Consider the following 27,931-nt stretch of genomic DNA (forward strand, 5'->3'; position numbering starts at 1 on the left):
CATAATCATGAAAGGCTTTAGCTTCACTTGAATGTTCACACGTTTCTCGTCTTTCTGGAGCTGCACAGTAGAGATCCCAAAATACACTACAAGTTAAAAATAATGAGTTATAAAGATAGCAAGGAAATAATTATAATATACTGACCTTATATCTATAGATCACCTTCTGCCAAGGATCTCATAACTCTTTATACATATTAATGAATTAACCCTGATGACAGCCCTGTGAGGTAAGAGAGCACTATCTTCTGATTCTCTGAGGCATGTAATGATATGTCCCGTTAAGGCCACTATAGTTTAGTCCAAGAATATCAGTACTGCTGCAAGTTACTTTAGAGCAATGGCTGGAACTCTATATTAACCTTCTATCTTTGTGTGTGCCCACATTTACTTCCACAAAACACCACTTGGCATAAAGAAGCTGAGACTTGTCCAAAGTCACACAGTAAGACAGTGGGGATAAGAATAGGAAAAGTACCTAGATCTTCTAAGTCGCTGTACTGTGCTTTAACCAAAAGACAATAAAGCAGCATATATATGGGTAAATGTAAAAAGTGGTAAAGAATACCATGATATAGTCTTGGCTTATAAATAGTGAAAAAAAGATTGTGATGCCTTTAACAGGCCCTTTTTATACTTTGGAAAGGAGCAGTGTTTAAATATAGTGTTAAAACAGAGTTTATATACTTCTCCCTCTGAACTGTTTTTAACAGGATTTAGCCAGCTGTATTCACTGAATAAAATAAACAATGTTTACATATAGCGTTTGAGGTATTTTATCATTGCAGTCTCAAAGTCCCTGGAATCAAAAGATCTGCTATTTATTAAAACACTTTAAAGAATAAAATCAAAACTGAATTTTATTTGGCTGACCTCAGACATATGTGTTGGAGTTCTTCTAAGACCTCTTTCACTCGTTTACCCAAGAATGCAGTTCAACTCTAGTCTCATTACTTGGGTTCCTTTATTTGGCATACAACAATGCTGCACTGCATTTATCCGACTCAAGCAAAGGAGGTGGGTATAGGGCGTACCACAAATCCAAAGTTACACTGTTTTATGTTTCAGCTTATTTTGTCTGTTGTAAATGGTTTCCTGAGTACCCCTTATCTTAGCTATCTTTTAGCTTTCTGACCCATTTACAACCCTAATTCTGTCTCCAAAGAAATGAGCCCTCACCCATAACCAACTAGTCATGTCAAGCCAGACCTATTCATGTCAAGCCAGTTTAAGTCCTTAGATTTATCTTTTGGTCATCATGCCATAGATCATAATTTAGGAAAACTTTAATTGGTGTACTGACAATTCCACTGCAGGCAATCACTATTAAAGATGAACACAGAGGCCAGGAAGACATAAGGAGCAAAGTCTCCTTATAGAATTTCAGACACAGAACTCTAAAAGAAACATTTGGTAGTGATTATGCCACTTTGCACAGTTATGTACTTATTACCTACTTTCCTGGGGCCAGGTGGAACTACTATGTCACCCGTAACTTCATCCTTTGTTGTCAGTAATCACCATGATTATCCATTCATAGAGTATATATGTACATAGCAGATGTGTCTGGAATCTCCATACAGATACAATTCATCTTGGCAAAACAGCAGTTCCTATGTTATGTTATATTCCTATGAATTATGTTTTCATCTGCTGTTCCAATATTAAACTTTGGGATGCTATATATACACACAGACACATAGATACATGTAAGTAAGTGTGAAAAAGTATAAGGCACTCATGTGGCATACCTGTCAGAGATAATGGGCTACCTGAGGAAGAGATGGGATTTGCAGAGTTTTTTATGCTGTCCATTTACATAATTCTTTATTTTACCCCGTTGATGTTAGTAAACTACTTTGTAAGCCAACACCATAGAATTCTTCCAAATGAGCATGCGTGCACTTATTGATTTGACCATGTGGATATCAGCTGTAGATGTTAAAGGCCCCAAGTCAGTAAACTACTTAAAGCTGTGGAAAACTTTAAGTGTGGATTTAACAAGCCAGGCCCTCCTTGAGTGCCTCCTGGTGGCATGAAGGTGCCCTACAGGGGCCCAGCATCAGTTCCACCCCACTCAGAGTCCCTTCAAACACACCAGCACTCCCTTGGGTAAACTTGTCCCAAGGTAATTTATTATTATACATGTCTCGAAGACATAAAGTCCCATATTATAATTCAAAACACCTCTTCCTCTGCTGTCTTTTGTCACTCTAAAATCTTCAGTCCCCAATCTTCCTTCAAATGAAGGGTTCCTTGTTTATTCCCAACATCCCCAGTAAAGTTTAAAGGCTAAAATGAAGCAATAACATAAACAATGTCTGCCCACCCTGGGTTTAATGAAAGTCTCATATCCTTCCTGGGTTCTTTCCCAGTCCCCTGCTCCTTGTATGGGACAGTGGCCACAAAGCCTCTCTCCACAGCCTTCCTTCACCCCTGCACTCATAAACATTGGCACGAAATGTCCCCTCTCCCACTCTGGAGGCCGCTGACTTCTTTCAACCTCAGTTTTCTCCCAGATTCCTGCCCCTTATATAGGGTGATAGCCATAGAGGGACTCCCTAGCTCTTCCTATGGCTCTGGAGTCTTCACCATCCATGTCTCCCTGTTTCTGACCTATGTCTCCTCTCTCCTGGCTCCCCAGACTCCTTATATAGCTCCTGCCCTCTAATCAGATCTAACCATAGCACCACTGTTCAGTAACCCTCTGACACTCACTTAAGTCCAGCCCTATTTAGCAAAGCACTTAACAACACGTTTAAGTCATATTTCAACTTCAATGAGACTTAAGCACATGCTTCAAGTTAAGTATGTGCTTAAGTGCTATAATGAATTGGGGCCACAGGCAGTAATGTTGATAGTGTATTTTATGTCATTTTCCTATGACAATATTAAGTTTTTCATCTCTGCTTGTATTCTTAACCTAATGTTTTCCCATATGAAAACTTATTTTTAAATCATTATTTACTGCAAGACTCACTGTAAATAAAGTATTGAAACCTGTTCCAGTTCTAATATGATGTGTTAACACTGTCAACTTCGTAATACACCCTTTTGCCCTAGCAAAAGAAAGTTTTGGAGAAACAATTGGAGTGACGAATACCACAGGCTAAGGACTTCAACATGGAACTACTTCTTTTCTTAGTAAAATAATAGGGGAAATAATGAAATCTAAAACAATATGGCTATGCTTCTTAGATATGCTTTTTTAGGAGACTCCATTGTTATTATTAGCTTCTTTCATTGTTTTCTACACCAATTATTCTTGATGAACTCAGTATAATTTGTACAAAATTCACCTGAATTTCTTTCATGCCTCAAAAGGTTAATAAAAAAGAATTTGTCAGCTTAAAACAAGGAGGAAAATTTGGTATTTTACTGTTCTTTTTCCTTCAATTTTAAGCATAGCCATTCGACTCCACTCTCAACCTACTTTAATTGGAAGGAAAGAAAATTATTAACACTTACCACCACCAAGAGTGCAAGAATCCTGGGGGCTCCCCCAACGTGATGTTTTTTTCCCATCTTATCTAAAAGGAATAAAAATAAAGTATTTTATGTTTTTCCACTCAGTCTGAACAAGATACATTAACTAATCTACCCAGATAAGAAAGAGATAATACATGATTGTGCAGTTAGAAAAATATTTATCGTCATGAATTTGGGATGACCACATAACTTAACACATCGTATCACCATGTACTCAGCATTTGTCACATATTTTGCAGAAAACCTATTTTAGAAATGTTTTAGTGTTTTTAAAATTTTTATTGGTACTACATTTTGTATCCCTCTGCCCTTAAGCTAGATATTTTAGTTAAGCCCAAATGTACTGGTATGAGAGAGAAATTAAAAGTAATACATTTAAAAATACCTCTAAAAATTGTATACAGTGAACATGAGTCAGAGAATTTAAAGAAAAACTCAAGATGCTCCAAGGGTAATCCTAATGACTCAGCAGGTGGCAGTCTTCCCCCCAGGTCCAAACTGCACCCGTGTTTCAGCGTGGTAAGGAGCACTGTAGAAGTGTTAGAGGTAACTAATATTCAACAGCAATTTTCACAAAGGTACAGCTGTTAGGTAGAAGGGAATATCTAAAAATAGGAATTTAGCTAGGACAGAGGGGATATCACAAATCCCTCCACTAGTTACAATTGGATATAGTAGTATTTACTTGCTGTCCTAAACTATGGAGAAGTATTGGTGTTTAAACATGCAACATTATGACGCAGAGGTAGCAGCGACTTTATGTCAGTGGTGAGTGAAATGAGTTCTACTTTTGTGAAATGCTTGGGAATCCTTTGGTATGAAAGGTGGTGATGTGTAAAAATAATATTATTAATAAAATGGACAATGATTAAAGCTTGGATTTTCAGACGAACTTGAGACAGCTTGGTACCTAACTCCGATTGAATTTCAAGGCCCAATTCTCAAGGAATTTCAAAAACAGCTGATCAGACACCTTTCAGGTTTGCATATAGCTGGCAAGAAGAGGATACACACAGCCCGAAGGTCATTCCAAACAAGCACCAATAAATCTGTTCTACCATGTTATGATGTACACCTCTACCCCGACATAACGCGACCCAATATAACGCGGGTTTGCATACAACACCGTAAAGCTCCGACACGTGGCTCTGAGCAGCGTGTTAAGGGTGCCAGGCCGGGCCAGGGCCGAGGAGTTGGATAAGGGGCAGAGGGTCTTGGGGGCAGTCAGGGGCTCTCCCCCGCCTCCCCAGGTCTGGGAGGCGGGAGCTGTGCAGGGGGGGGATTTTGGGGGGCCCCACAGTCCCAGAGTGACCTGGGGGATTAGCAGGGGGCCGGGAGCAGCCCGCTCCGCTTCCCTTGCCCTGGCCCCAGCCATGTCACTCGGAGGAGGGGGCTTGGGGGAAGGGATCCCCCCCGCACTCACTGGCAGCAGCGGAAGCGGAGCAGCCCGGCCCCAGCCTGCTCCAGTCCGCCAGCTCCCAACCGAGGTGCTCCACTTCCCGCCGCAGGTGAGTACGGGGGGCATCCTTTCCCCAACCTGCCCGCACTCACCGGCGGCGGGAAGCGGAGCGCCGCAGCTGGGAGGTGGCGGAGTGGAGCAGGCCAGGGCTCCGTTGCTCCACTTCCCGCCGCTGCCGGTGAGTGCCTGTCAGGGGGCGGGGGGTGTGGATAGGGGTCGAAGCAGTCAGGGGACAGGGAGCAGGGAGGTTTGGTAGGGGGTGGGGTCCTGGGGGTGATTAGGGACAGGGGGTCTCTGGAGGGGGCGGTCAGGGAACAAGGAATGGGGGGGCCAAAGCAAGTTCGATATAACGTGGTCTCACCTATAATGCAGTGAGATTTTTTGTCTCCCGAGGACCGCGTTATATCGGGGTAGAGGTGTATTGTGTAAATGCTGCTTACTTAACAGCAAAACTATTTTATACATTTTTTTAAAAATTTATTGGGACTATTTTTTATATCCTTTTGCTGGTAAAGTCATGAACTAACTACACAGGGCTCAGGAGAAAACAAATAATGACAGCTAGGGATATAAAAAGTATCCTTCCAAATGTACAAATACTGGGTAAACTATAGACCAGATAAAGTGTAAATTGGAATAAAAGGCAAAGCAAGAAGTATAAAAGCAATTTTTAAAAAATTAAACTCTTCAGATGCACTGGAATCAAGAAGACTACATGCGTCCATTGGGAATAACTTGAAAACTTAAGTAGATCACCAGGAACCGATGCTATTCTTCAACGGGTTCTAAAGTAAACATAAAATAATGTACTAAGAAAGATGTATAGTATGTACTTAACACCAAAACTGTTAATGAAGACTGGAAAGTCATTAATCTGGAGTAAAATTCATACCTGTGCAGAGGGCCAACATAAAGCCTATGTACTACTTAAATCCTTCAAAACATGGCTTGAGGGGGATCTAACTGGTGCATAAGCTTTGTGCTGGCCCTCTTCACAGAGGTACATTTCACCCCAGTCAGCATCTTCAAAACAAGAGCCTGTGAGAAATAAGAGAGAGCTCTCTCTTATTTTTTATGCATATTATATGTTCTTCTGTTTACTTGCTGGACATTAATCTGTCTGACTGCATACATTTAAATCTAAAGAGTCTGTTAGGAAGAGCAGGCAGGAAATGAAACAATTCCAGAGATATCTTCAGGGAAAATATCAAGGGTCCTTAAGAGAACAATGAGTGAGCTATTAATAGGGAAATACCTACCTTACTGTCACCAGCTAGATTAACCAGGTAATTTTTCCAGGATTAGGACATAAGACACTGAACTGTTAAAAAAGCCCTGCATAGAGAGGAAGGGGCATGGAGAGTGAGTGGAAAGCAGCTGGGGGAAAACACTGGGACAAATAAAAGGGAAAGAGAATTTGCTGCAGGGGAGCCTGTCCCTACCACCCCAGAAGTTGGGTTACCCGAGCTACGTGGAAGTTACCAAAACTAGCAAGGAAAGGATAAGGTATAGGTAAGACGCAATGTGTAGGCCGTTTGTTGTTTTACCCGTTTTCTCCACTTGTTGTGATCCTTTGGATGAATAAACAATGCGTTTGTTTTGAAAAAGCTGTTTTGAGTCACTTTAATCAACTGTTGGTCACATCTCCTGAAGGAAATTCTCTTGCAGGAATCAAGAGGAGCCACAATTGATTAATAGGGGGGCTGCAACTCAAGAGATCCAATGTAAAAGTAACTGACCTCCGAAGTTCCAGCCTTTAAAAAGGTTAAGGAAGGAAAGCCTATCGCCAGAGGAATGTACTTGAAAGGGGACTATGAAAGGGTCCAAAGTGCAGCTCACCCTGTAACTATGACAGAACCCCAGGGGATTCTAGGACTTACTGACCTGTGAATCTCAGTTCTAAGAAAATTCATTTAAAAAACAGAGTATCACAAAATCTGGGAAAGCTTAAAAAAAAAACAATTCCTTAGGACATTATTTTACAGACTAATTGATTGTAATGTCAGATTTCCTGATATCCATCTCAAATTTTCCCTTTCTTAACTTTGTCCCATTACTCGTAGTTACACTCGCTTGTACAACTTTAAATAAAGTCTCTCGATCTTTGTTGCTTACACTTTTCAAATAGGTATAGACTGTTAGTCATCACTTAGCTAAGCTATACATATTTAATTCTTTTAGGGCCAAATTCTCAGCCTCAGAACTGTTCTAAATTTTGGCCTTCGATAGCCTCATGGACTGTTATGCTCAGTTGGGAACTGCTAGAACACATAGGTGCTCTAGCCATGCCTCTTTCTTCTGGCCCTGCCTCCTAAACTGGAACCAGAAGAGAATGTGGCTTCGGAGTGCCTCATATGTAACCTGCAAATCCCCCACACCACAAGAATCTTCATTTGACCTGCTCTGGTGGATTTGTAGTCCCATTCCACCTATGGATCAAAACAAAGAGGACAAAGCATGGTAGAGAATCTAAGCCCTCATCTTCCCTTATAAATTTACCATCCAGCTACTTCATTTTTGTTGCTCTTCTCTCACTGCCCTCTAATATGCCAATATAATTCTCATAACAAGATATTAGGAACTGAATATAGCAATTCAGCTGCAGTTGCACCAAACTTATATAGAAAAAAGAAAAGACTCTGTGATACAGAGATTCACCATATGCACCCCAAAACTGAACTGGCTTTTTTGGCACCATATTCCATTGCAAACACATGTCTAATCTGCTATCCACTATCACTCTCTTATTTCTTTCATCATTGCTGCTTGCCAGGATTCTCTGCCCCACTGATTTATCTGTGTTTTGGGTTATTTCCCATCCAAATGTGTTAATAATATACAGTTTTCAAGATGAATCACATTTTATTATTTTCAGCCCAGATTTCTAATCTTTCTATGTCACTTTGTATTATTTTAAAATGTGTGATCATTGTAATTTATCCCAACATAGTATCTTCTATAAATGCCATCAATGTTCTGTTTACTCCTTCTTCTATACCATTGATGAAGAAGTTAAATGAAGCCCATGGATCTTTGCAGTATTTAGTAGATACCACACACCAATTCAATGTTGCTATTTATCACTGCCTCTTGTTCCAGATAATTCAGCCACTATTAGTCCACATTATAGTGCTTCTGTCTTCTCAGATTTAAATTAATTTTGACAGCAAGATTTTGGGAGACACCATATTGAAGGCTTTTCCAAAATTCAAATGTCATACCTAAATTGTTCCCCTCATCCACTCACTTTGCAAACCTACCCTAAAAACAAAATAAGCAAAGCTTTATCTTGCAAAATGTATTCCTTATAAATGAATGCTGTTTTTGCTGAGCCATAAATTATCCTATTAATTTTTTATATTTTTCTCTTAATTATTTTGCCCCTACTTTAATAGAGAGAAAAACTGGATATACCAGGAGATAACTGCTGAAAACCCTCTTTATTTAAAAAAAAACCAAAAAGTTTTACCACACATTTGCTATTCTCCAGTCTTCCAGTAGCATGCCAGTTGTCCAGGACTGTTCAAAAAGTCATCAGTAGCAAAATAAATTTATTACCATTTGAATCTGTACCACCTGGGATAAGTGATTTTGAGATGTGGAAATTTTCCAAGTTATTACCTTGCCTGCTCTTTATTCAATGCTGTTTTCCCAAGCTCTTCTTTACTTCCCACTTGTCAACTTATTTTCTTAAATATTCTTGTTAAAGAGAGATTTTAAAAAGGAGTTCAGTATCTCTGACACACTGGTCATTTTTTCCTATCATAGACAAAGGGTGCTGAGAAATTTACTTGGATTTTCAAAAGATTTACAGAGTCCTTTAACAAAGACTATGAAGACAAAATTAACATAAGGTAAAAGGCAAAAGTACCATCAGGTGTTAAAACTGGTTAATCAACAGGACACAAGTAGTTATAAGACATAATTGCTTCTTCAAATTAAGAGAAGTTGTTAATTGGTATCATAGGGATATGTACTGAGACCACTGTTGGTCACCATTATCTATGGTGTATATAAATGGGGACAGAGTCTGGAAATATAATATAGTATAATACATTTCATTGCCGTGTGTTTGGAATGGCTGCATTATACACAGGTGGTGAAACCATGAGTAAGTTATACAGGTCATCCCAAGCAAATACTAATAAAATCATGTATACCCTAAATGCCACATTTGTTACAGAAAACAAGTGGGATCTTTAAGTAGTGAAAGACAAGGAGGTAAGGGGTACAAATCACACCAGTGAATTGTTGTGCGAAGTCGGGGATGCCTTGTGCCAGAGATGGGTGAACACTTGGTTAGCACAGACGTAAAAATCCAGGTTTATCACTATAAACTGATATTCACAGTGTTGTTTTATTCCTTTTTTTAAAAACCACATACAGTTATTCTATTAGCACACATTATCAAAATTGTGAAAGAGAAGAAAACAATGGGAAACGTACCTCTGATAAAAATGTCTGGGCAGATTTCTGTGCTCCTACATGGAGCAGATATTCATATACATACAGTGCTAACCTGGAAAATGAATGAACAAAATGTATTCAGTATAGAAAATCTGTCTGCTGTTTGCTCTGGTTTGGTTTGTTGCTTTTTTTTTCTTTACAAATAGTCTCAGAAATTAACATATTGAACTATGTACTGCTTGATTGCAGAAAACATCAGGTACTAAAAGTGTCAGATCTACTATTATCTCAATTCTCAACTTTTAAACTAGAGTATGTGGGTCAATCGTAGGAGAGCTGTTTAAATAACACTTAACAAAATATTATTAAAAAACCAAAATTAGTCTATGTCAATATTTTAATGATATTTTGGACAGATGCCCAGTTAGCTCATAGCAGTTCAGTTACTGATGCTCTATATTTACCCACACCAAGCCAAGCCTGCAATAAAAAATACAACATATCCATAAATTATAGCAATGCTGAATTTTTTTTCAAAGCAAATTATTCTTGTGGAAGGTACCAAACCTTTAGCACCTTTGACCAATATTCTTTGTTTATTTACAGAACATGTAAACCACAGGCTGCAGCAGTAAAAGCTTCCTTTGCTTAATCAATAATCAATGCACCCCCAAGTCTGGTGTGGAGGGAGGGACCATCTCCCTAGGGGAAAGTGTGAGTTAATCTTAAAATCCACTGAATCCCTTGCATTTCTACTGAGATTGACGTTAAGGGTGTCAGTTATGGTCACAGCTCTGGAATGAGCTCCACAAAAGTAGACCCCCCAGCCGGGCAAATCACCACTGAAATCAATGAGGCTCCATGCAAAGCTCATTGCATGACTGGCGCAGATTTTGTGAATACCTGTGCACTAAAACCAGGGCTGAGAACACCATCTCACACAGCCCTCAGAAATGGCAAAGCGCAGGCCCTCATAACACAAACTAGATTTGAATCAGTGACCTATCGGTGAAAAGCTTTCTATCCCGCTTCCTTTTCCTCCAAGAAACCACTCCCCAGCAGCACACTTTTTCTCACAAAGCAGCAGTGTCAGATCTTTCCAGTATACATTTCTATTTGGGCAGATTTACATCTTTTCTGAAAAAAACGGTTCTGCACAGAAATTGCATGTAAAATGTCTCTGCCCAAGAAAGGAAAGGGAGTCCAGCTATTACACTGTTTTAAGGATGTATTTCTAAAACAGAAAAATGGCTTTGTTTTTCATTCTGCAAGCAATCTGAGAAGAATTTGAACTAAATGCTGTCACTGTTTTTAAAAGATTTATATGTGACAATATAAAATACAAGGGAGGAGTTCCAAAATACAGATTATTCTTGATCCATATTTTGCTTAGAGTGTTCGGTCTCCTCTACTATATCTCCAGTATCATAAATAAAACTATAGACTTGATTTCTCCTGTATCTCTTAAAGTAACAAAATCTTGGATTCCTTCTAGGCTGAGCCCTGAAAGTGGTGGTAATACGCACATTTTTAAATTCAGGAATATCACATGTACTTACAAAATAATGCTGATATTAATTTGCATTAAACGCCCTTCAATGCCCACCATTCTCATAACACTATAGCGGGGGAAGTATTTTAAGCATTTTACTAGGCTACTGCACTCTTAGGTGCTCAATTACTAATGAGGCTCTCAGACCCTAGAGCGATGGGTGCCAATAAAAGAACCTGGAGAGATAGAAGATCATTCATACTGTAGTTTCTCACTTCTAACATACTTTTCCATTATTTAATCCAGAGTTGGTGGGTTACCTGGCTCCAACTTGTCAGATTGCAAGTGTGAACAAGAAAGCTGAAACTTGGTGACTTAATTCTTTCTACTTGTATCCTCATTCAAATTTTAAGAAATTTGTGAATGTACCCAAAATCTAAAACCAGAATGATCCAAAAGGGAAAGAAATGAAATTTTTATAAAAATAATCAGGATAACTTGACACCTAAAAATATCTGTAAAATATTTCTGCATTTAGTCCTTCTGAGACACAGAAGCTGTTTTTTTTTTCTTCTTTGGTTTTTGTTAAAAACAGCATAATCTCTGGTAGTTTAAATCCACAGTCTAGATGTAAAAGGATTGATAAGGCCATATTCTTTCTCTCATTGCAAAGGAAAACAGGAAAGCACAAGAACAAAAAGTTTATTGAAGAAACATCAAAATCATAAGACAATCATCTAACCAAAGCTGCAGCAAATATTGTACAGAGATATCTAACCTACGCTGTAGTACTTTAATATCTAAAAAAAAAGTGTAAATCTCACCCAAAGACTCCTGGATCCACCCTGTAAAGCAGACAACACCCTGTTGGAGCTCCAGTATTAAGCACATCTCTTTTCTGCCCTATGTGCTCCTCTAGCCAGTGTGTATTTTGAAAACCCAAGGCTTTCGCCTAGCATTCCCACAGACCAAAAACAAACAAAAAAACCAATCCCAGTTCTAAGAACTCTACCTGAGTACAGTGAGTGTACTTTGAAAATTAGAATAAGGGGTTTATAATAATGCCACAGACTTTCGGAGATGAATTATTACATCCTGGTTTAAATTATCAAAGTAGTAACTGTGGGAAGAAAAGGTGGAACAATATGCAAAAATACCCTGTCTACACGAAAAACCGGTTCAGATTTCAAAGGAATAAGACAAAAGATATCCCTGGTCTTAGATCTTGAAGAAGACTCTCCTGTGGGAAACTAAATCAGGATCATATTTATTGAGTGACTGCACAGTCCCGTTGGTAGAAAAGTCTAGGACCAATTCAGAGGAACAGCTTCCTTGTACAAAAGTGAAGCAGGAGGAAAAGCACAGGCTAATCCAACTGGTTCTTATCATCTCTAATTTTTTCACATCCCTTGTTGTTATTCTTTTAGGAAGTCTTTAGGGAAGTTAGTATTATAAATTCAACCAAAAATAAATGTATTTGCCTCAGAGATAAAAGAAAGATAATACTGTTTTCTGCATTAGCCACAGCAGAGGGATGAATGAAAACTTATGCTCTGTGGAAAGACAGCTGAAGAAATCAAAAAGGTGTAATACAGAGCTACAGTGCAACAAGGGGGAATAAGGGAGATAGTGACTACAACGACGCAACAAAGAAAGACTAGAATAAGGAGGTTTAAATAGACATAATCTAGGCATATAAAAATTGACAGATAAAATAAATTGATTAATTTTCTGAGCTGGTGGCGAAGAAAAGATCAGTGAGACAAACTTTGCCTCAGAAGTGCTCAGGCCCAAAGTGATTTTTACAAGGAATGTCTTTACTTGACAGACTAGTGTAAGAAATAGACTACCAAACAGCAAGTATTACTGTCAAGCTGTCACACTCCCTTACTGGCTGATAGTAAATACCTAGGCTGAGGTAAAGCAAGGTGACTAGTACAGCTTCTCTCCATCCTAAAATTTTCTGCAGGAGAATTTTATATAGGTCAGGTTTTTCTCAGATTTAGTCTCAGTTAAGACAAGCAGAGTCTCTCAAAGTCCTTTGGCATCATCCAGCTTGAGAACACAGCAACTACCAACGTGTTAATCAGCGGTGTCAGAGGTTTGCTGATGTACCTCTTGATTTAGTTGGGGATTGATCCTGATTTAGTTGGGTGCTGGTCCTGCTTTGAGCAGGGGGTTGGACTAGATGACCTCCTGAGGTCCCTTCCAACCTCGATATTCTATGATACCTCTTCTATGAATTCAAGACTATTTTTTCTGGATACCCTCAATGCTGAAATTTTGCTAAGCTGGTCTGTTTTTCTGTCTGCTTCTGCTCTTCGTTTGAGACAATGTACACAGAAAAATAGAACCACAGCTGGAAGGGACCTTGAGAGGTCATCTAGTCTCACTCCTATACTGAGGCAGTCCCAAGTATACTTAGACCATCCCTGCCTAACCTGTTCTTAAAAACCTCCAATGACAGGGATTCCAAAACCTCCCTTGGAAGCCTATTCCAGTACTTAACTATCCTTATAGTTAAACAAGAAGTTCTAATATCTAACCTACATCTTCCTGACTGGAGATTAAACCCATTGCTTATTGCCCCATCTTAATAGGACATAGAGAACAATTGATCACTGTCCTCTTTATAACAGCCCTTAACATCTTTGAAGACAATTAACAGGTCCTTGCAGAGCCTTCTTTTACCGAGAATGCCCAGTTTTTTAACCTTTCCTCCTAGGTCAGGTTTTCTAATTCTTTCATCATTTTTTCTTGCTCTCCTCTGGATTCTCTCAAATTTGTCCACATCTTTCTCAAAGTGCGGTGCTCAGAATTAGACACAGCATGCCATCTGAGACCTCACCAGTGCTGAGTAGAGTATTATTGGATAATAACCTCCCGTGGTCTTACATGTGACACTCCTGTTAATATATTCCAGAGTTATGTTAGCCTTTTTAGCAACTGCATCACATTACTGGTTCATATTCAAAATGTGATCTACCATAACCCCCAAATCCTTTTCAACAGTATTACCACCTAGCTAGTTATTCCCCATTTTGTAGTTGAGCATTAGATTTTTCCTTCCTAAATGTAGTACTTTGTACTTGTCTTTACAGAATTTCATCTTGTTGATTTCAGATCAATTCTCTAATTTGTCAGTCATTTTGAATTGTCCTCCAACGTGCTTGCAAACGCTCCCAGCGTTGTGTCATCCACAAATTTTATAAGCTTACTGTTCATTCCATTATCCAAGTCATTAATGAAAATATTGAATATTACCAGACGCTAGACAGACACCTGCTAAACCTCACCAGATAGATCTTTCCAGTTTGATAGTGAACAATTGATAACTATTCTTTGAGTACTCTTTCAATCAGTTATGCACCCGCCTTGTAGTAATTTAATCAAGACCACATTTCCCTAGTTTGCTTATAAGAATGTCATGTGGAACTGTGCCAAATATCTTACTAAAATCAAGATATATCACATTTACTGTTTCCCCTCATCTGCTTGGCCAATAACCATGTCAAAGAAGGAAATGTGATAAGAAACATTCATACAGATTCCAAAATGGAAACACCCTTTAAGGCATTCTGGTCAATTAGTCACCAACTGAAGGTACTACCAGGAAATCAACAGTAACAATTCTAAGTATGTTGCAGGACTAACTTGTTAGGTAATAAAGAAAAGATGCTGAAAAGGATATAAGTAAATTTAATGAGAACCTATTAACTTAAAGTAAAGCACTTCAGCAAATAGGTTCATTGATTAAAATTTATATAACAAACTTCTTCACCTTCTAATCAAGGGATTAGGAAGAAAACAAACTTTCTATAAAGCAATGCCTGAAAGTCTGAAAGCCCCAGTCTCTTTCTGGCTTTGTAGAAGCCGTAATGCCACATCCTGGTTGAAAAATCAGTACCCTTAAGCCATACTTTTTGGCAGCAAGGAGGTTACTGTCAAACAGCATTTTTGAAAAGGATTCACTGAAAAAATACAAGACTACAGTGTCTTCATTTACTTTTCTTAAAATTATATTTTGTTATCTCCTGTAACCACAAGTTGACATTTGAGAAACAGAAACTTGGCTTACCTTGAAAGACAGACTTAACAACTCAATGAGGGATATCCCAAATTCTAACTCTCTGGGTATATCACAAAAGGAGTGAGTAGGCAAACTTGAATCTATATTGCTAAAGAAGGCAACAAGAACAGAAATGCAAAGTAGCTTTAACTCTGGTTGTTTCCTGAAGTTCAAGGGCTGGGGTCAGAATAGTAAGGTGATTGTAAGAATTCAGATCCCATTTTCTCATGAAAACTTCCTAATAATCCAGTTGGAGACAGGCAATCATTACATATGGCCTGGCAGATTTAAGGCAAAAGAAAATAAGTAGGGCTGTCGATTAATCGCAATTAACTCACGCGATTAACTCAACAAAATTAATCGCAATTAATTGCACTGTTAAATAATAGAATACCATTTGAAATTTATTAGATATTTTGGATGTTTTTCTACATTTTCAAATATATTGATTTCTATTGCAACACAGAATACAAAATATACAGGGCTCACTTTATATTATTTTTATTACAAATATTTGCACTGTAAAAATGATAAACAAAAGAAATAGTATTTTTCAATTCACCTCATACAAGTACTGTAGTGCACTCTCTGTCATGAAAGTGCAAGTTACAAATGTAGATTTTTTTTGTTACATAACTGCATTCAAAAACAACACAATGTAAAACGTTAGAGCCCACAAGTCCACTCAGTCCTACTCCTTGTTCAGCCAATCGCTAAGACAAAACACGTTTGTTTACATTTATGGGAGATAATGCTGCCCACTTCTTAATTACAGTGTCACCCGAAAGTGAGAACAGGCGTTCACATAGCACTGTTGTAGCTGGCATCACAAGATATTTACGTGCCAGATGCGCTGAACATTTGTTCGGCTCTTCATGCTTTGGCCATCATTCCAGAGGACATGTTTCCATGCTGACGACGTTTGTTTAAAAAAAAATGTGTTAATTAAATTTGTGACTGAACTCCTTTGGGGAGAAGTGTAGGTCTCCTGCTCTGTTTTACCGGCATTCTGCCATATATTTCATGTTATAGCTGTTTCGGATGATGACCCAACACATGTTGTTCGTTTTAAGAACACTTTCACTGCAGATTTGACAAAATGCAAAGAAGATATTAATGTGAAATTTCGAAAGATAGCTACAGCACTTGACCCAAAGTTTAAGAATCTGAAGTGCCTTCCAAAATCTGAGAGGGATGAGATGTGGAGCATGTTTACAGAAGTCTTAAAAGAGCGACACTCTGATGCAGAAAGTACAGAACCCAAACCACCAAAAAAGAAAATCAACCTTCTGCTGGTAGCATCTGACTCAGATGATGAAAATGAACATGCATCAGTACGTACTACTCGGGATCATTATTGAGCAGAAACCGTCACCAACATGGATGCATGTCCTCTGGAATGGTGGTTGAAGCATGAAGGGACATATGAATCTTTAGTGCATCTGGCATGTAAATATCTTGCGATGCCAGCTACAACAGTGCCATGCAAATACCTGTTCTCACTTTCAGGTGACATAAACAAGAAGTGGGAAGCATTATCTCCTGCAAATATAAACAAACTTGTTTGTCTGAGCAATTGGCTGAACAAGAAGTACGACTGTGTGGACTTGTAGGCTCTAAAGTTTTGCATTGTTCAATTTTTGAATGCAGGTTTTTTTTAACATAATTCTACATTTGTAAATTCAGCGTTCATGATAAAGAGATTGCACTACAGTACTTGTATTAGGTGAATTGAAAAATACTATTTCTTTTGGTTTTGTAATCAAAAATAAATATCAAGTGACCACTGTATATTTTGTATTCTGTGTTGTAATTGAAATCAATATATTTGAAAATGTAGAAAACATCCAAAAATATTTAAATAAATGCTATTCTATTATTGTTTAATAGCACGATTAATTGTGATTAATTTTTTTTATCACTTGATAGCCCTAAAACTAAGGTTATTTTCCTTGCTCTGTATAGCCATGTGTCCCAATTAAACAATATGGTTTAACTGAAGGTCTGGTTATAAAGTAATGTGGCAGAGCCAAAACCTCCTGTTCCTTATACTTGGCACAGTGCCAAAGTGGTATTCCAAGTATACTTTATGTAACTCTCGATATACTCAACAGCTAGAGTTATCTTATTGTTGTGCTAGGAACAATATAAAAATATAACAATATAAAAATAATCCCTTTTATATAAAATCCACCACAAGGGAATTAGTGGGATCACAAGAAACTGTCAATTTATTCCTCGTGCAAGTAGATTTGTACGTTCGTTGCGGCAACAGGCATTACACCGTGAAAGTCTGACACCTGGCATAAAAGGATGATAGTCAGAATATTTCAACTGTGACTATCACAGAAATTAATCTGTCATTTTTGCTATGTTTCTTTCTTTTTTTTTTTTTAACATGTTACATACTTGGGGGAAATTTTGCATGAGAAAATATCCTATCTGAGCTTAATATTAACGCTAAACAGGAAAGGGAAAATTGAGAAGTGATTAATCCATAATATAGTCAATAGCCATATGTAATATTTTTGGGAGGGGAGGGGCAATAGTAGAAGAACAGCACACATTTTAAAAAGGATAAGGCAGACAATTACTCCATAATCCCTCCTCCTGTGTGTAACCTCGTTGATTTAGTAACTTAAAAATAAGGTTTATTCTTTAAAGTAAGTGATTGCAGGATTGGGCCTGTATTTAAAAATATTATAACAGCTGAAAAATGGTTTTAACTTTGAAGCTTCCTAAATAAGTTTTTTGAGTGTGCTTTCTCAAACTTATTTCTTTGTTAACTTTCAAAATTGCTCTAAACCTCAATTTCACTTTTTTTAATATGGAGCTTTTTAAAATCAGAAGTTGAGTGATACATGTGGGGGGGAGGGGGGGTAAGAAGTACAGCAAGTTTTGAGGCCCCAATACAATTATTTCATAAATTCATCCTGCTCTGAATTGTAAAGTTAACTTTAAAAAAATCTTTATCTTCATGGTAGTTCCATTCTAGCAGCTATGCTTGTTGTTCACGTTGTGTTCCAGGGCTGCTCAGGATTTGATTATGAATTCTTTGCTCCAACGAGAAAGCTGTTATTTGTGCGATTAGACCCACTGAAATTAATTGGACTACTTGTGCAAGTAGCTGCTTGCCACTGTCAGTGAGCTGCTCTAACAGTTTATAGCTGCTCAAAGGTTTATGTTCTTAAACCCTAATCCCAAATACATATGCTCTCTGATTCAATACTGCCTGATACCCAAATGTTATTATTATTTAATTATTTAAAAATAAAATACTTCATTTAACAGGATTACGATCCACATTACTTGCCAACTAATGAATGGGCCTTTATTACCCAGAACCATGGTGCTGTCTTGAAGATTGGCCCCCTCAGTGGCAAGGTTGTCAGGCAGGAAGCACAAGCCTGCAGAGCTCCTGCCTAAACTAGGGACTTGTCTACACTATAGGAGTTACAGCAGCATCAGTACGGTGCCATAGCTATCCCACTGTAACCTTCTAGTGTAGATGCACACTATAGAGACAGAACGGATTCTTCCGTTGTCACCATGCTAACCCCACTACCCAGAGTCGCTGTAGCTCAGTTGATGGAAACATGCTTCTAACGACTTAGCCACATCTACACCAGGGGGTTTAGGTCACCATGGCTGCAGTATTCAGGGTTGTAGATTTTTCAAACCCATGAGCGCTGTAGCTACATCGGCTTAAGGTTTAAGTGTAGACCTGGCCTGAGTAAATAGATTGTTTTTAACAGGTTTTTGAATACAAACACATTTTAAGTGATATATTAGACAGTGTTAACACTTTTAGAAACATGTAAAACTAGTCAACTCCATTCCAGGGTTCACCACGACCAGCACTGGTAAAGGTGCTAAATCATGGCTACTCTACTCCATCTAGACCAGTATCCTGTCTTCCAACAGCAGCCTGTGTCAGATGCTTCAGAGGGAATGAACAGAACGTGGTAATTATTGAGGGATCCATCCTCTGTTATCCAGTCCCAGCTACTAGCCATCAAAGGCTTAGGGACATCCAGAGCATGGGATTGTGCCCCTGATATCTTGGGTCCATGAACTTCTCGAATTCCTTTTTGAACGCAGTTATACTTTTGGCCTTCACAACATCCCTTGACAACGAGTTCTACAGGTTGACTGTGTTGTATTAAGAACTATTTCCTTATGTTTGTTTTAAACCTGCTGTCTATTAATTTCATTGGGGTATCCCTGGTTCTTGTGTTACGTAAAGGGATAAATAACACTGCTTTAAAAATATGTTAGTAACAAAATTTGTATGACCTATTTACCTAGTCTAAACACAGGGTCTGTTAATAGTTTCAACGCAGCTCTCCTGGCCACCCCTCAGGGCTTGCATGGAGTTCTGTGCAACCAGTAAACAGCATGTACATATTATAAGAAAGTTAAACACAACGAAAACTAAAACCCCACAGCCTCACAAGCTTTAAAGCTTTACATTTGTTATATGGTTGCCAGTAGGTGACAACTAATTTAGCAGTTAGCATAGGATTTCTTTTTTGTAAACTTGAAAAACTACTTGCTACATGTGACAAAAGGTTGTGTTAGAACACTGTGCCTACAATAAACAAGGCAGATATTGATTTATGTCACTACAACTGAAAAATAATCAGGACATTGGATTTTGATGCTTACCAGCCCTCCACCCCACAATACTTGAAAAAAGGCAACAACAGTTAGCAAAACTTGAATAGGCCTTCAATCAAAATATATATTTTTAAACTGTGTGTGTGAAGCAAGATACTAATTTTTTTTTTTTACTCTCCAATATTTAAAAAAATGAATGACTAAATCCTTCCCTAGCCTGCACAAAATGCTGGGAACAGATACACTGCCTGCCTACTCCACCCAGTGCAAAAAAGAACTCCTTTCTGCTAGGTCAGAACTACATGGGAAGGGCTGAGACTGGGGGAACATAGGGTGGAGTACATTTTGCCAGTCTCCTGAAAATAAGCTTAACTCACCCCAAGTCAGTGCTTAGTTGGAACTGCAGCGTACAAGCTAGTCCTTTCTCTTTAAATCAGGCAATTGGGGCTAATTCTGCTTTAATTCACAAGGTGGTCTCTCTTTTTAGGGCACCACCACAAAGAACTTCAATAGTTGAGGAGACTGACAGGATTTCTGAAGTATGGTGTATGTGGCTCCCAGAAGAAACCATATTTCCAGGCAAGAATTTGTCTTTATTGTGTTAGAAGAGACACAACTGAAAGCTACACATACTGAGATGAGCAACTGTTTGAAACTTCAGGTATTTGTTTTGACACCACCTTAGGAGCATGAGTGCTCAAAGAAAGACAAGGTCACTCAATGACTAGTAGACTTCCAGAATATACAGCAACTCACTAAGCAACTGTTTATATCTTTGGGTGGGTTTTAAATTAACAAACAAAATGTTTGCAGTGTTATAGAAGTATTTGTCCCAGGATATTAGACAGACAAGGTGGGTAAGGTAATATCTTTTATTGGACCAACTTCTTTTGGTGGAAGGAACAAGCTTTTGGGCTTACACAAAGCTCTTCTTTAGGTCTGGTGAAGGTAATAAGAGTATCACAGCTAAATACCAATGGAACAGATTGCAACACGTGTTACCATTCCTTATGCTTAACAATCTGTTCCACCTGGTATTTAGCTGTGACACAAGCAGTACCTTTCCAAGATCTGAAGAAGAGCTCTGCGTAAGCTCGAAACCTTGTCTCTCTCATCACAAAAAGTTGGTTCAATAAAAGACTTTACCTCACCCATGTTGTCTCTCAAACAATATGAAATTTAGCACTTACATAGCACTTTACATATTCAAAGCCACAATACCCCTGAAAGGTAGATTAGTAAGCATTATCCCCATTTTATACAGAGTGAAACAGAAAAATTAAGGGTCTCATTTTCAGAAGTCATTGGTCCCCCTCAATGGGAGTTGTGGGTGTTGAGCACCATTTAAAAATCAGATGTAAGTGACTTACCCAAGGCCATGCAGTGAGACAGTGGCAGACCAGAATTAAAATCCAGGTGTTTCACCTCCCAATCCTATGTTTAATTCATTAGACCAAGTTGCCTCTCAAACATTAACTGAGTTAGTGATTCAAAAGTCTTAAAAATGAATTGTCAGGACAATATGTAATTGTTGTTCATATATTCACATACTAGGAATTGTCACTAATTCTGAGTCAATCGGGATCAGAGGTGGGGAAATAAATACCAAGGACAGAAGCTGAATTAACTCAAGATTTGCAGAATACAAAATAATAAAGCTCAACACAAATTGGAAAAACTACTGCAGTAAAACTATTACAGGGGAAAAGAAAATATACTGTATACAATATGGGCACAGATATTTTGAAAGCACAGGATATGAAGAACTCCATGTGCAGCATTCCCACTGAAGTCACTAGGAGTTCCATTTGCAGGTTCGCTGCGCATAACATCAAAACTATCAAGACTGCCAAGTGCCATGCATTTGCCAGCCCTATCAGACCTATCCGTAGCTCTGCTGCATTCTAACACATTTGGCTGAGCTCATGGAAGGCTGCAGGCATTTCCCTGCCGTTCCTCCTTCTGGCTGCCAGATGCCTGCTGAGTAGGCAGCAAGGTGCATCTTCTCTTGCTGCTCCCCATGCTGGAACACAGGAACATAAGAATGGCTACACTGGATCAGACCAATGGTCCATCTAGCCCAGTATCTTCCAACAGTGGCCTGTGCTAGATGCTCCAGAGCAAGGGTAGTCAATTATTTTTTGTCAGGGTCCAAATTTCTTAGTCAAGGTATAGTCAAGGTCCAGACTCCAAAGAAAATAATAAAATAAGAATGATAATAAATAATAATAAGTAAATAAAAAGATTTTGGGGTCTGCTCAAAAGCATCTGGAGGTCCAGATTCGGCCCATGGTCTGCCTATTGACTATCTCTGTTCCAGAGGGAATGAACAGAACACGCAATTATTGACTGATCCAACCCCTGTCGTCCACTCTCAGCTTCAAGCCCTCAGAGGCTTAGGGACACCCAGAGCATGGGGTTGCATCCATGACCATCTTTGCTAATATCTGATGGACCTATCCTCCATGAACTTCTCTAATTCTTTTTTGAACTCAGTTATACTTTTGGTCTTCACAACAGCCCTTTCAAAGAGTTCCACAGGCTGACTGTGCATTATGTGAAGAACTTCCTGCTGTTTGATTTAAACCTGCTGCCTATTTATTTCATTGGGGGACCCCGGATCTTGTGTTATGTGAAGAGGTAAATAATTCCTTATTCACTTTCCACACACCGTTCACCATTTTATAGACTTCTATCACATATCCTCCTCAGTCGTCTCTTTTCCAGGCTGAACAGCCCCAGTCTTTTTAATCTCTCCCCATATGGAAGCTGTTCCATACTTCTCCTCATTTTTCTTGCCCTTCTCTGTACTTTTTCCAATTCTAATACATTTTTTTTAAATGGGACAACCAGAACTGCACACACAGTATTCAAGATGTGGACAGTGCCATTATGATATTTACTGTCTTATCAGTCCCCTTCGTAACGGTTCCTAACATTCTGTTAGCTTTTTTGACTGCCACTGCACACTGAGCAGCTAATTTAAACCCTGTCATTTTGTGTGTACAGTTGGGAATTATGTTTTAAAATGTGCTTTATTTTGTCATTTTCTTGCCCAGTCACCCAGTTTTATGAGATCCCTTTGTAACTCTTTGTAATCTGCTTTAGACTCATCTATCCTGAGTAGTGTTGTGTCATCTGCAAACTTTGCCACCTCACTGTTTACCCTTTTTCTAGATCATTTATGAACACGTTGAACAGTACTGGTCCCAGTACAGATCCTTGAGGGACCCTACTATTTACCTCTCTCCACTGAGAAAACTGACTGTTTATTCCTACCCTTTGTTTGCTATCTTTTAACCAGTTACTGATCCATGAAACCAGTTACTGATCCACTGATCCTTCTTATCCCATCATTGCTTACTTTGCTTAAGAGCCTTTGGTGATGTACCTTATCAAAGGCTTTCTGAAAGTCCAAGTAGATTATATACAGTGAATCATCCTTGTCCACGTATTTGTTGACCCCCTCAAAGAATTCTAATAGACTGGTGAGGCATGATTTCCCTTTACAAAAGCCATGATGATTTTCCCCCAAAATACCGTGTTCACCTATGGGTTGGATAATTCTCTTCTTTACTACAGTTTCAACCAATTTGCTTGGTACATAACTTAGGCTTACCAGCCTGTAATTGCCAGGATTGCTGTAGGAGCCTTTTTAAAAAAATTGGCATCGCATTAGCTATCCTCCAGTCATCTGGTTTAAGTGACAGGTTACATATCACAATTATGCAATTTCACATTTGAATTCCTTCTGAACTCTTCAGTGAATACCATCTAGTCCTGGTGATTTATTATTGTTTAATTATCAAACGTTCCAAGACCTCCTCTACTGACACCTCAATCTGGGACACTTCCTCACATTTCAGAGTAGCAGCCGTGTTAGTCTGTATTCGTAAAAAGAAAAGGAGGACTTGTGGCACCTTAGAGACTAACCAATTTATCTGAGCATAAGCTTTCGTGAGCTACAGCTCACTTCATCGGCTGCATCTGATGAAGTGAGCTATAGCTCACAAAAGCTTATTCTCAAATAAATTGGTTAGTCTCTAAGGTGCCACAAGTACTCCTTTTCTTTTTCCTCACATTTGTCACCTAAAAAGAATGGATCAGGTGTGGGAATCTCCCTTACAACCTCTACAGTGAAAACCAATGCAAAGAATTCACTTAGTTTCTCTGCAATGGCCTTACCTTTCTTGAGTGCTCCTTGAGCACCTTGATCACTCAGTGGCCCCACTGATTGTTTGGCGGCTTCTTGCTTCTGATATACTTAAAATAATTTTTTGCTGATAATTTTTGCGTCTTTTGTTAGGTGCTCTTCAGATTCTTTTTGGTCTGTCTAATTATACTTTTATTCTTGACTTGCCAGAGTTTATGCTCCTTTCTGTTTTCCTCAGTAGGATTTGACTTCCAATTTTTAAAGGATGTCTTTTTGTCTCTAACTGATTCTTTTATTATGTTGTTTACCTGTGGTTGCATTTTTTTGGTGCTCTTATGTATTTTTTAGTTACATTTAGTTGAGATTAGTGGAGCCTCTGTTATGGCAATATGCTTGCAGGCATTTCACTTTAGTGACTGTTCCTTTTGATTTCCATTTAACTAGCCTCCTCGTTTATGTATAGTTCCCCTTTCTGAAGTTAAATGCTACAATGGTGCATTTCTTTGGCACTTTCCCCCCTACACAGATGTTAAATTTAATTACATTATGGTTGGTATTACCAAGCGGTTCAGCTATATACACCTCTGGGACTAGGTCCTGTGCATCAGCTAGGACTAAATCAAGAATTGCCTCTCCCCTTGTGGGTTCCAGGACCAGCTGCTCCAAAAAGCAGTCATTAATAGCGTCTAGAAATTTTATCTCTGCATCCTGTCCTAGGGTGACATGAACCCAGTCAATATGGGGATAATTGAAATCCCCCATTATTATTGGGGTTTCTGTTTTTGTAACCTCTCTAATCTCCCTGAGCATTTCACAAGCACCTTTACCATCTTGGTCAGGTGGTCAATACTATATATCTACTGCTATGCTGTTATTATTCAAGCATGGAATTTCTATCCATAGAGATTTCATGGTACAGTTTGATTCATTTAAGATTTTTACTATATTTGACTCTATGCTGTCATATATAATGCCACTCCCCCATCAGCGCAACATACTCTGTCATACCTATATATTTTGTACCCTCGTATTCCATGTCCAAGTGATTATCATCATTCTACCAAGTTTCTGTGGTGCTTATTATATTAATATTCTCATTTAATATCAATCACTGAAGTTAATCAATCTTAGTATTTAGACTTCTAGCATTTGTATGCAAACACTCATAAAATTTGTCAATATTTCGTTTTTTGCCTTCATGTGATGTAATAGAATGGGACTTTTTTGTTTGACTGTTTCTCTTCAGTTCCTACATGTGTTTTATCAAGTTATATCCTCTTCTCTTTAGTAAGATACAGAGTATCCCCTTTAATAAATCCTCCCCTATGGGAGGTCTTTGTCCAAACTGTGCACTCCTCTGTACCTGTCAGCTTTCTCACAGCCCTTAGTTTAAAAACTCCTTTACAACCCCTTTAATTTTACATGCCAGCAGTCTGGTCCTGTTTTGGTCTAGTTGAATGCCATCCTTCCTATATAGGCTCCTCCTTTCCCAAAACATTAATTAGGAAATGGGGAATACAAATCCCTCCTCTAAACACCATCAGCTCATCCACACATTCAGACCCTGCAGTTCTGTCTAACTGACACCGTGCATGAAATTGGAAGCATTTCAGGAAATGCTATCATGGAGGTGAAGAACTTTAATCTCTTTCCTAGAAGCCTAAATTTGGCTTCCAGGACCTCTTTCCTACTTTCCCTATGTCAGTGGTACCTACACATACCATGATCACTGAGTACTCCCCAGCACTGCACGTAAGTCTATCTAGATGTCTCGAAAGGTCTGCAGCCTTCTCACCTAGCAGTCAATTCACCATGCAGTTTTCCAGGTTATCACAAACCCCTATATTTCTTATTATCAAATCCCCCATTACTATTCCCTGTCTCTTCTTAATCAGGCTCCCTTCCCCGGAGAGGTATCCTCAATACAAGAGGATACGATGACATCATCTGGAAAGAGGGTCCCAGCTACGGGTCAGGATTCCCAGGAAGAATCAGCTGGGACCCCCAGCTAGGGTGACCAGATGTCCTGTTTTTAAAGGGACAGTCCCAGTTTGGGGGACCTTTTCTTATATAGAAGCCTATTACCTCCCACCCCCTGTCCCATTTTTTCACAGTTGCTATCTGATAATCCTATCCCCAGCTTCCCACTCATCACTCCTACACACAGCTACAACCCTAGTAAGCTCAAACATCCATCCACCTACCCCAGCCACAGATGCCAAGTTTCATGCAGCTTCATGTCCTATCCCCTGCCACTGCTTAGGGCAGGGGTTGACCACAAATATATGGTTGTATTTGCAAATAAGTAAAATATCTCAAACAATTTGCATAAAAAGTCACAATGGTAGCAACACAAAACTTGGTAGCTATACATTATAAGAACTATTTTCTTCCAAATGTAAAGCCTAAAAATACAGCTTTAGTTTTCTTCTGCTCCCAGAAATATTCGCAATAAGAACACTTTCAAGCAGCTTCCTCCTACTGAAGAAGATCGTCCCATTTGGAAAGCCCTGCTAGCAGAGACATTCTCTACAAACCAACATAGCAAGCACAAATGAAACAGTTATTGGGAAGTTAAAATGTTACCACTGTGAGGAGCAATCTGGAGAATTTGGACATTGTCTTAAATAGTCCGCAATTGCTGACTTCCAGGACAGGCTGCAGGCCCTAACTGTTTCACTGCTAGCTGTTGGGATTGTTAGTATTGGTCTGCGTGCTGATGTTTGATTGGAGGGATGAACTGATTTCATTTTATTTTTGTAAGTTTAATAATAGGCAGGGGAGTCTGTGCTTGGGCACTTCTTAATTCTTCTAAATAAAAAGAAATAATTAAAATAAATAAAAGTATTGGGAACCCAAGTTGCTACAGGATCCAAATATTTCCATTTGTATGACACTGCTCCTTCTCAAACTAATTTTATTATTTTACCTAGCATTTATGTATGCATTTCTGTTCAGCCCATGCTAATGAATTATATGGGTTTTGCTGCTTTATGTATGTATATTTTCAAAAGCAGTTAAAACCAAGTCATTTATGCCTGATATATTTTTTTTTACTTGTAATGAGAGTTAATATACCAGAAATTCAGTTACCTTTGATGGCATGACCATATTTAAACATACAAGAATACCTTCATTGGCACTTAATAAGCACACAAGTCATAGGCCACAGGCTTATGTCAAAGTGCCAAGGTTCAAGTTTGCCAGTATCAAAGTGCTAAGGTTCAATTTTGCAACTTGTATTAAAAGCGGAAGAAAAATAAAAACCACAGTCAAACAGAAGGCTTCAGCAAGCCATGGTAAAGTTTTAAGATGCCAGGACTTGGCATCAGTTCCAGAAAGAAAGAAAAAACAGATGGGGTTTTGGCAGCAATACAATTTAAGCTTCCAGAACTTAGCATTAAGGCTTCCACTCCACTAGGTTGATGCACCTGAACATTGCACACCTATTAATATAGCTGATTGAACCCACACCTGACTCCTGCTATATAGACTTTATAGAAGAATATGAGGAAGCATAAATGCCTGTGGGAATTGCAACACTGACATAGTAAGCTCAGAAAAGTGAAGTAGTTAGCTTGTGACCAAAAGAAAACAGAAGGTGAAGAAGGAAAGATCTCCTCATTTCCGAAAAATGGGGGAGGGGGTGTGTGGAGGGGGAATGTACGTTGGGGGAATTCTTTGTAACTGCTTTGGGTTTGGAAGGTAATTTTAACAGAAAGAGCTGCACAAGATAAATTTCCAGGAAATTACCAATGATGATAGGGCATGTTCCCTAATGATATGGTTTGATGATGTGTGCATAATAAAAAACAAATTTAGCCCATTTTATCCAGATGGAGCCAAAAGCATTGTATCAACAGAATTTAAGAATTACTCTGCTCACTAGTGAAGTTCAGATACCTCTTATTTGATAAAACAATGAATTACTCTCCTCTCAAGGACATTTTGAAATATATTGATCAAAACACCTTTTTAGTTTCCTATACAACCTACAGTGGAGCAAGTAGAATAATACACAGAGAGAGAGACCCCTGTACAAAGGGAACATGCATTTTAAGAAAAAAAGACACTATTTCAAGTCTATTATATATTTTATTTCTAAAATAAAAATGTATCTTAACATTTAGTAAATACTTATTTTTAAAAATCACTAACTAGAATTGGTCCTGTTATTTTAAAAATAGATAAATGACCAGTATTATTTTATTTCTGTCATACTATTAAATGTATTAAACCATC

At 38.5% G+C, this 27,931-nt stretch overlaps 1 protein-coding gene across 8 annotated transcripts in view; it reads right to left on the bottom strand.

The window, feature by feature from the left end:
* The window catches only part of SSBP2 (single stranded DNA binding protein 2), a 273,747-nt gene that overhangs the window by 193,551 nt on the left and 52,265 nt on the right, over positions 1-27,931 (bottom strand). For 3 of the 8 annotated variants that reach the window (XR_012158937.1, XM_073344390.1, XM_073344388.1), the window contains exons 3-4: positions 3,469-3,530; positions 2-86 (exon numbers count right to left, since the gene is read on the bottom strand). Coding sequence is in view for 4 of the 8 variants with exons in the window: in XM_073344390.1 (XP_073200491.1) it covers positions 2-86; positions 3,469-3,530 (147 nt within the window). In the remaining 4 variants the exon portion in view is untranslated. Of the gene's footprint in view, position 1; positions 87-3,468; positions 3,531-8,569; positions 8,648-9,394; positions 9,468-27,931 lie in introns of all 8 variants that reach the window. The other 5 variants (XM_073344395.1, XM_073344391.1, XM_073344389.1 and 2 more) reach the window with 3 other exon arrangements.

Source organism: Lepidochelys kempii, chromosome 5 (assembly GCF_965140265.1).
Source record: "Lepidochelys kempii isolate rLepKem1 chromosome 5, rLepKem1.hap2, whole genome shotgun sequence".
NCBI classification, from domain to species: domain Eukaryota; kingdom Metazoa; phylum Chordata; order Testudines; family Cheloniidae; genus Lepidochelys; species Lepidochelys kempii.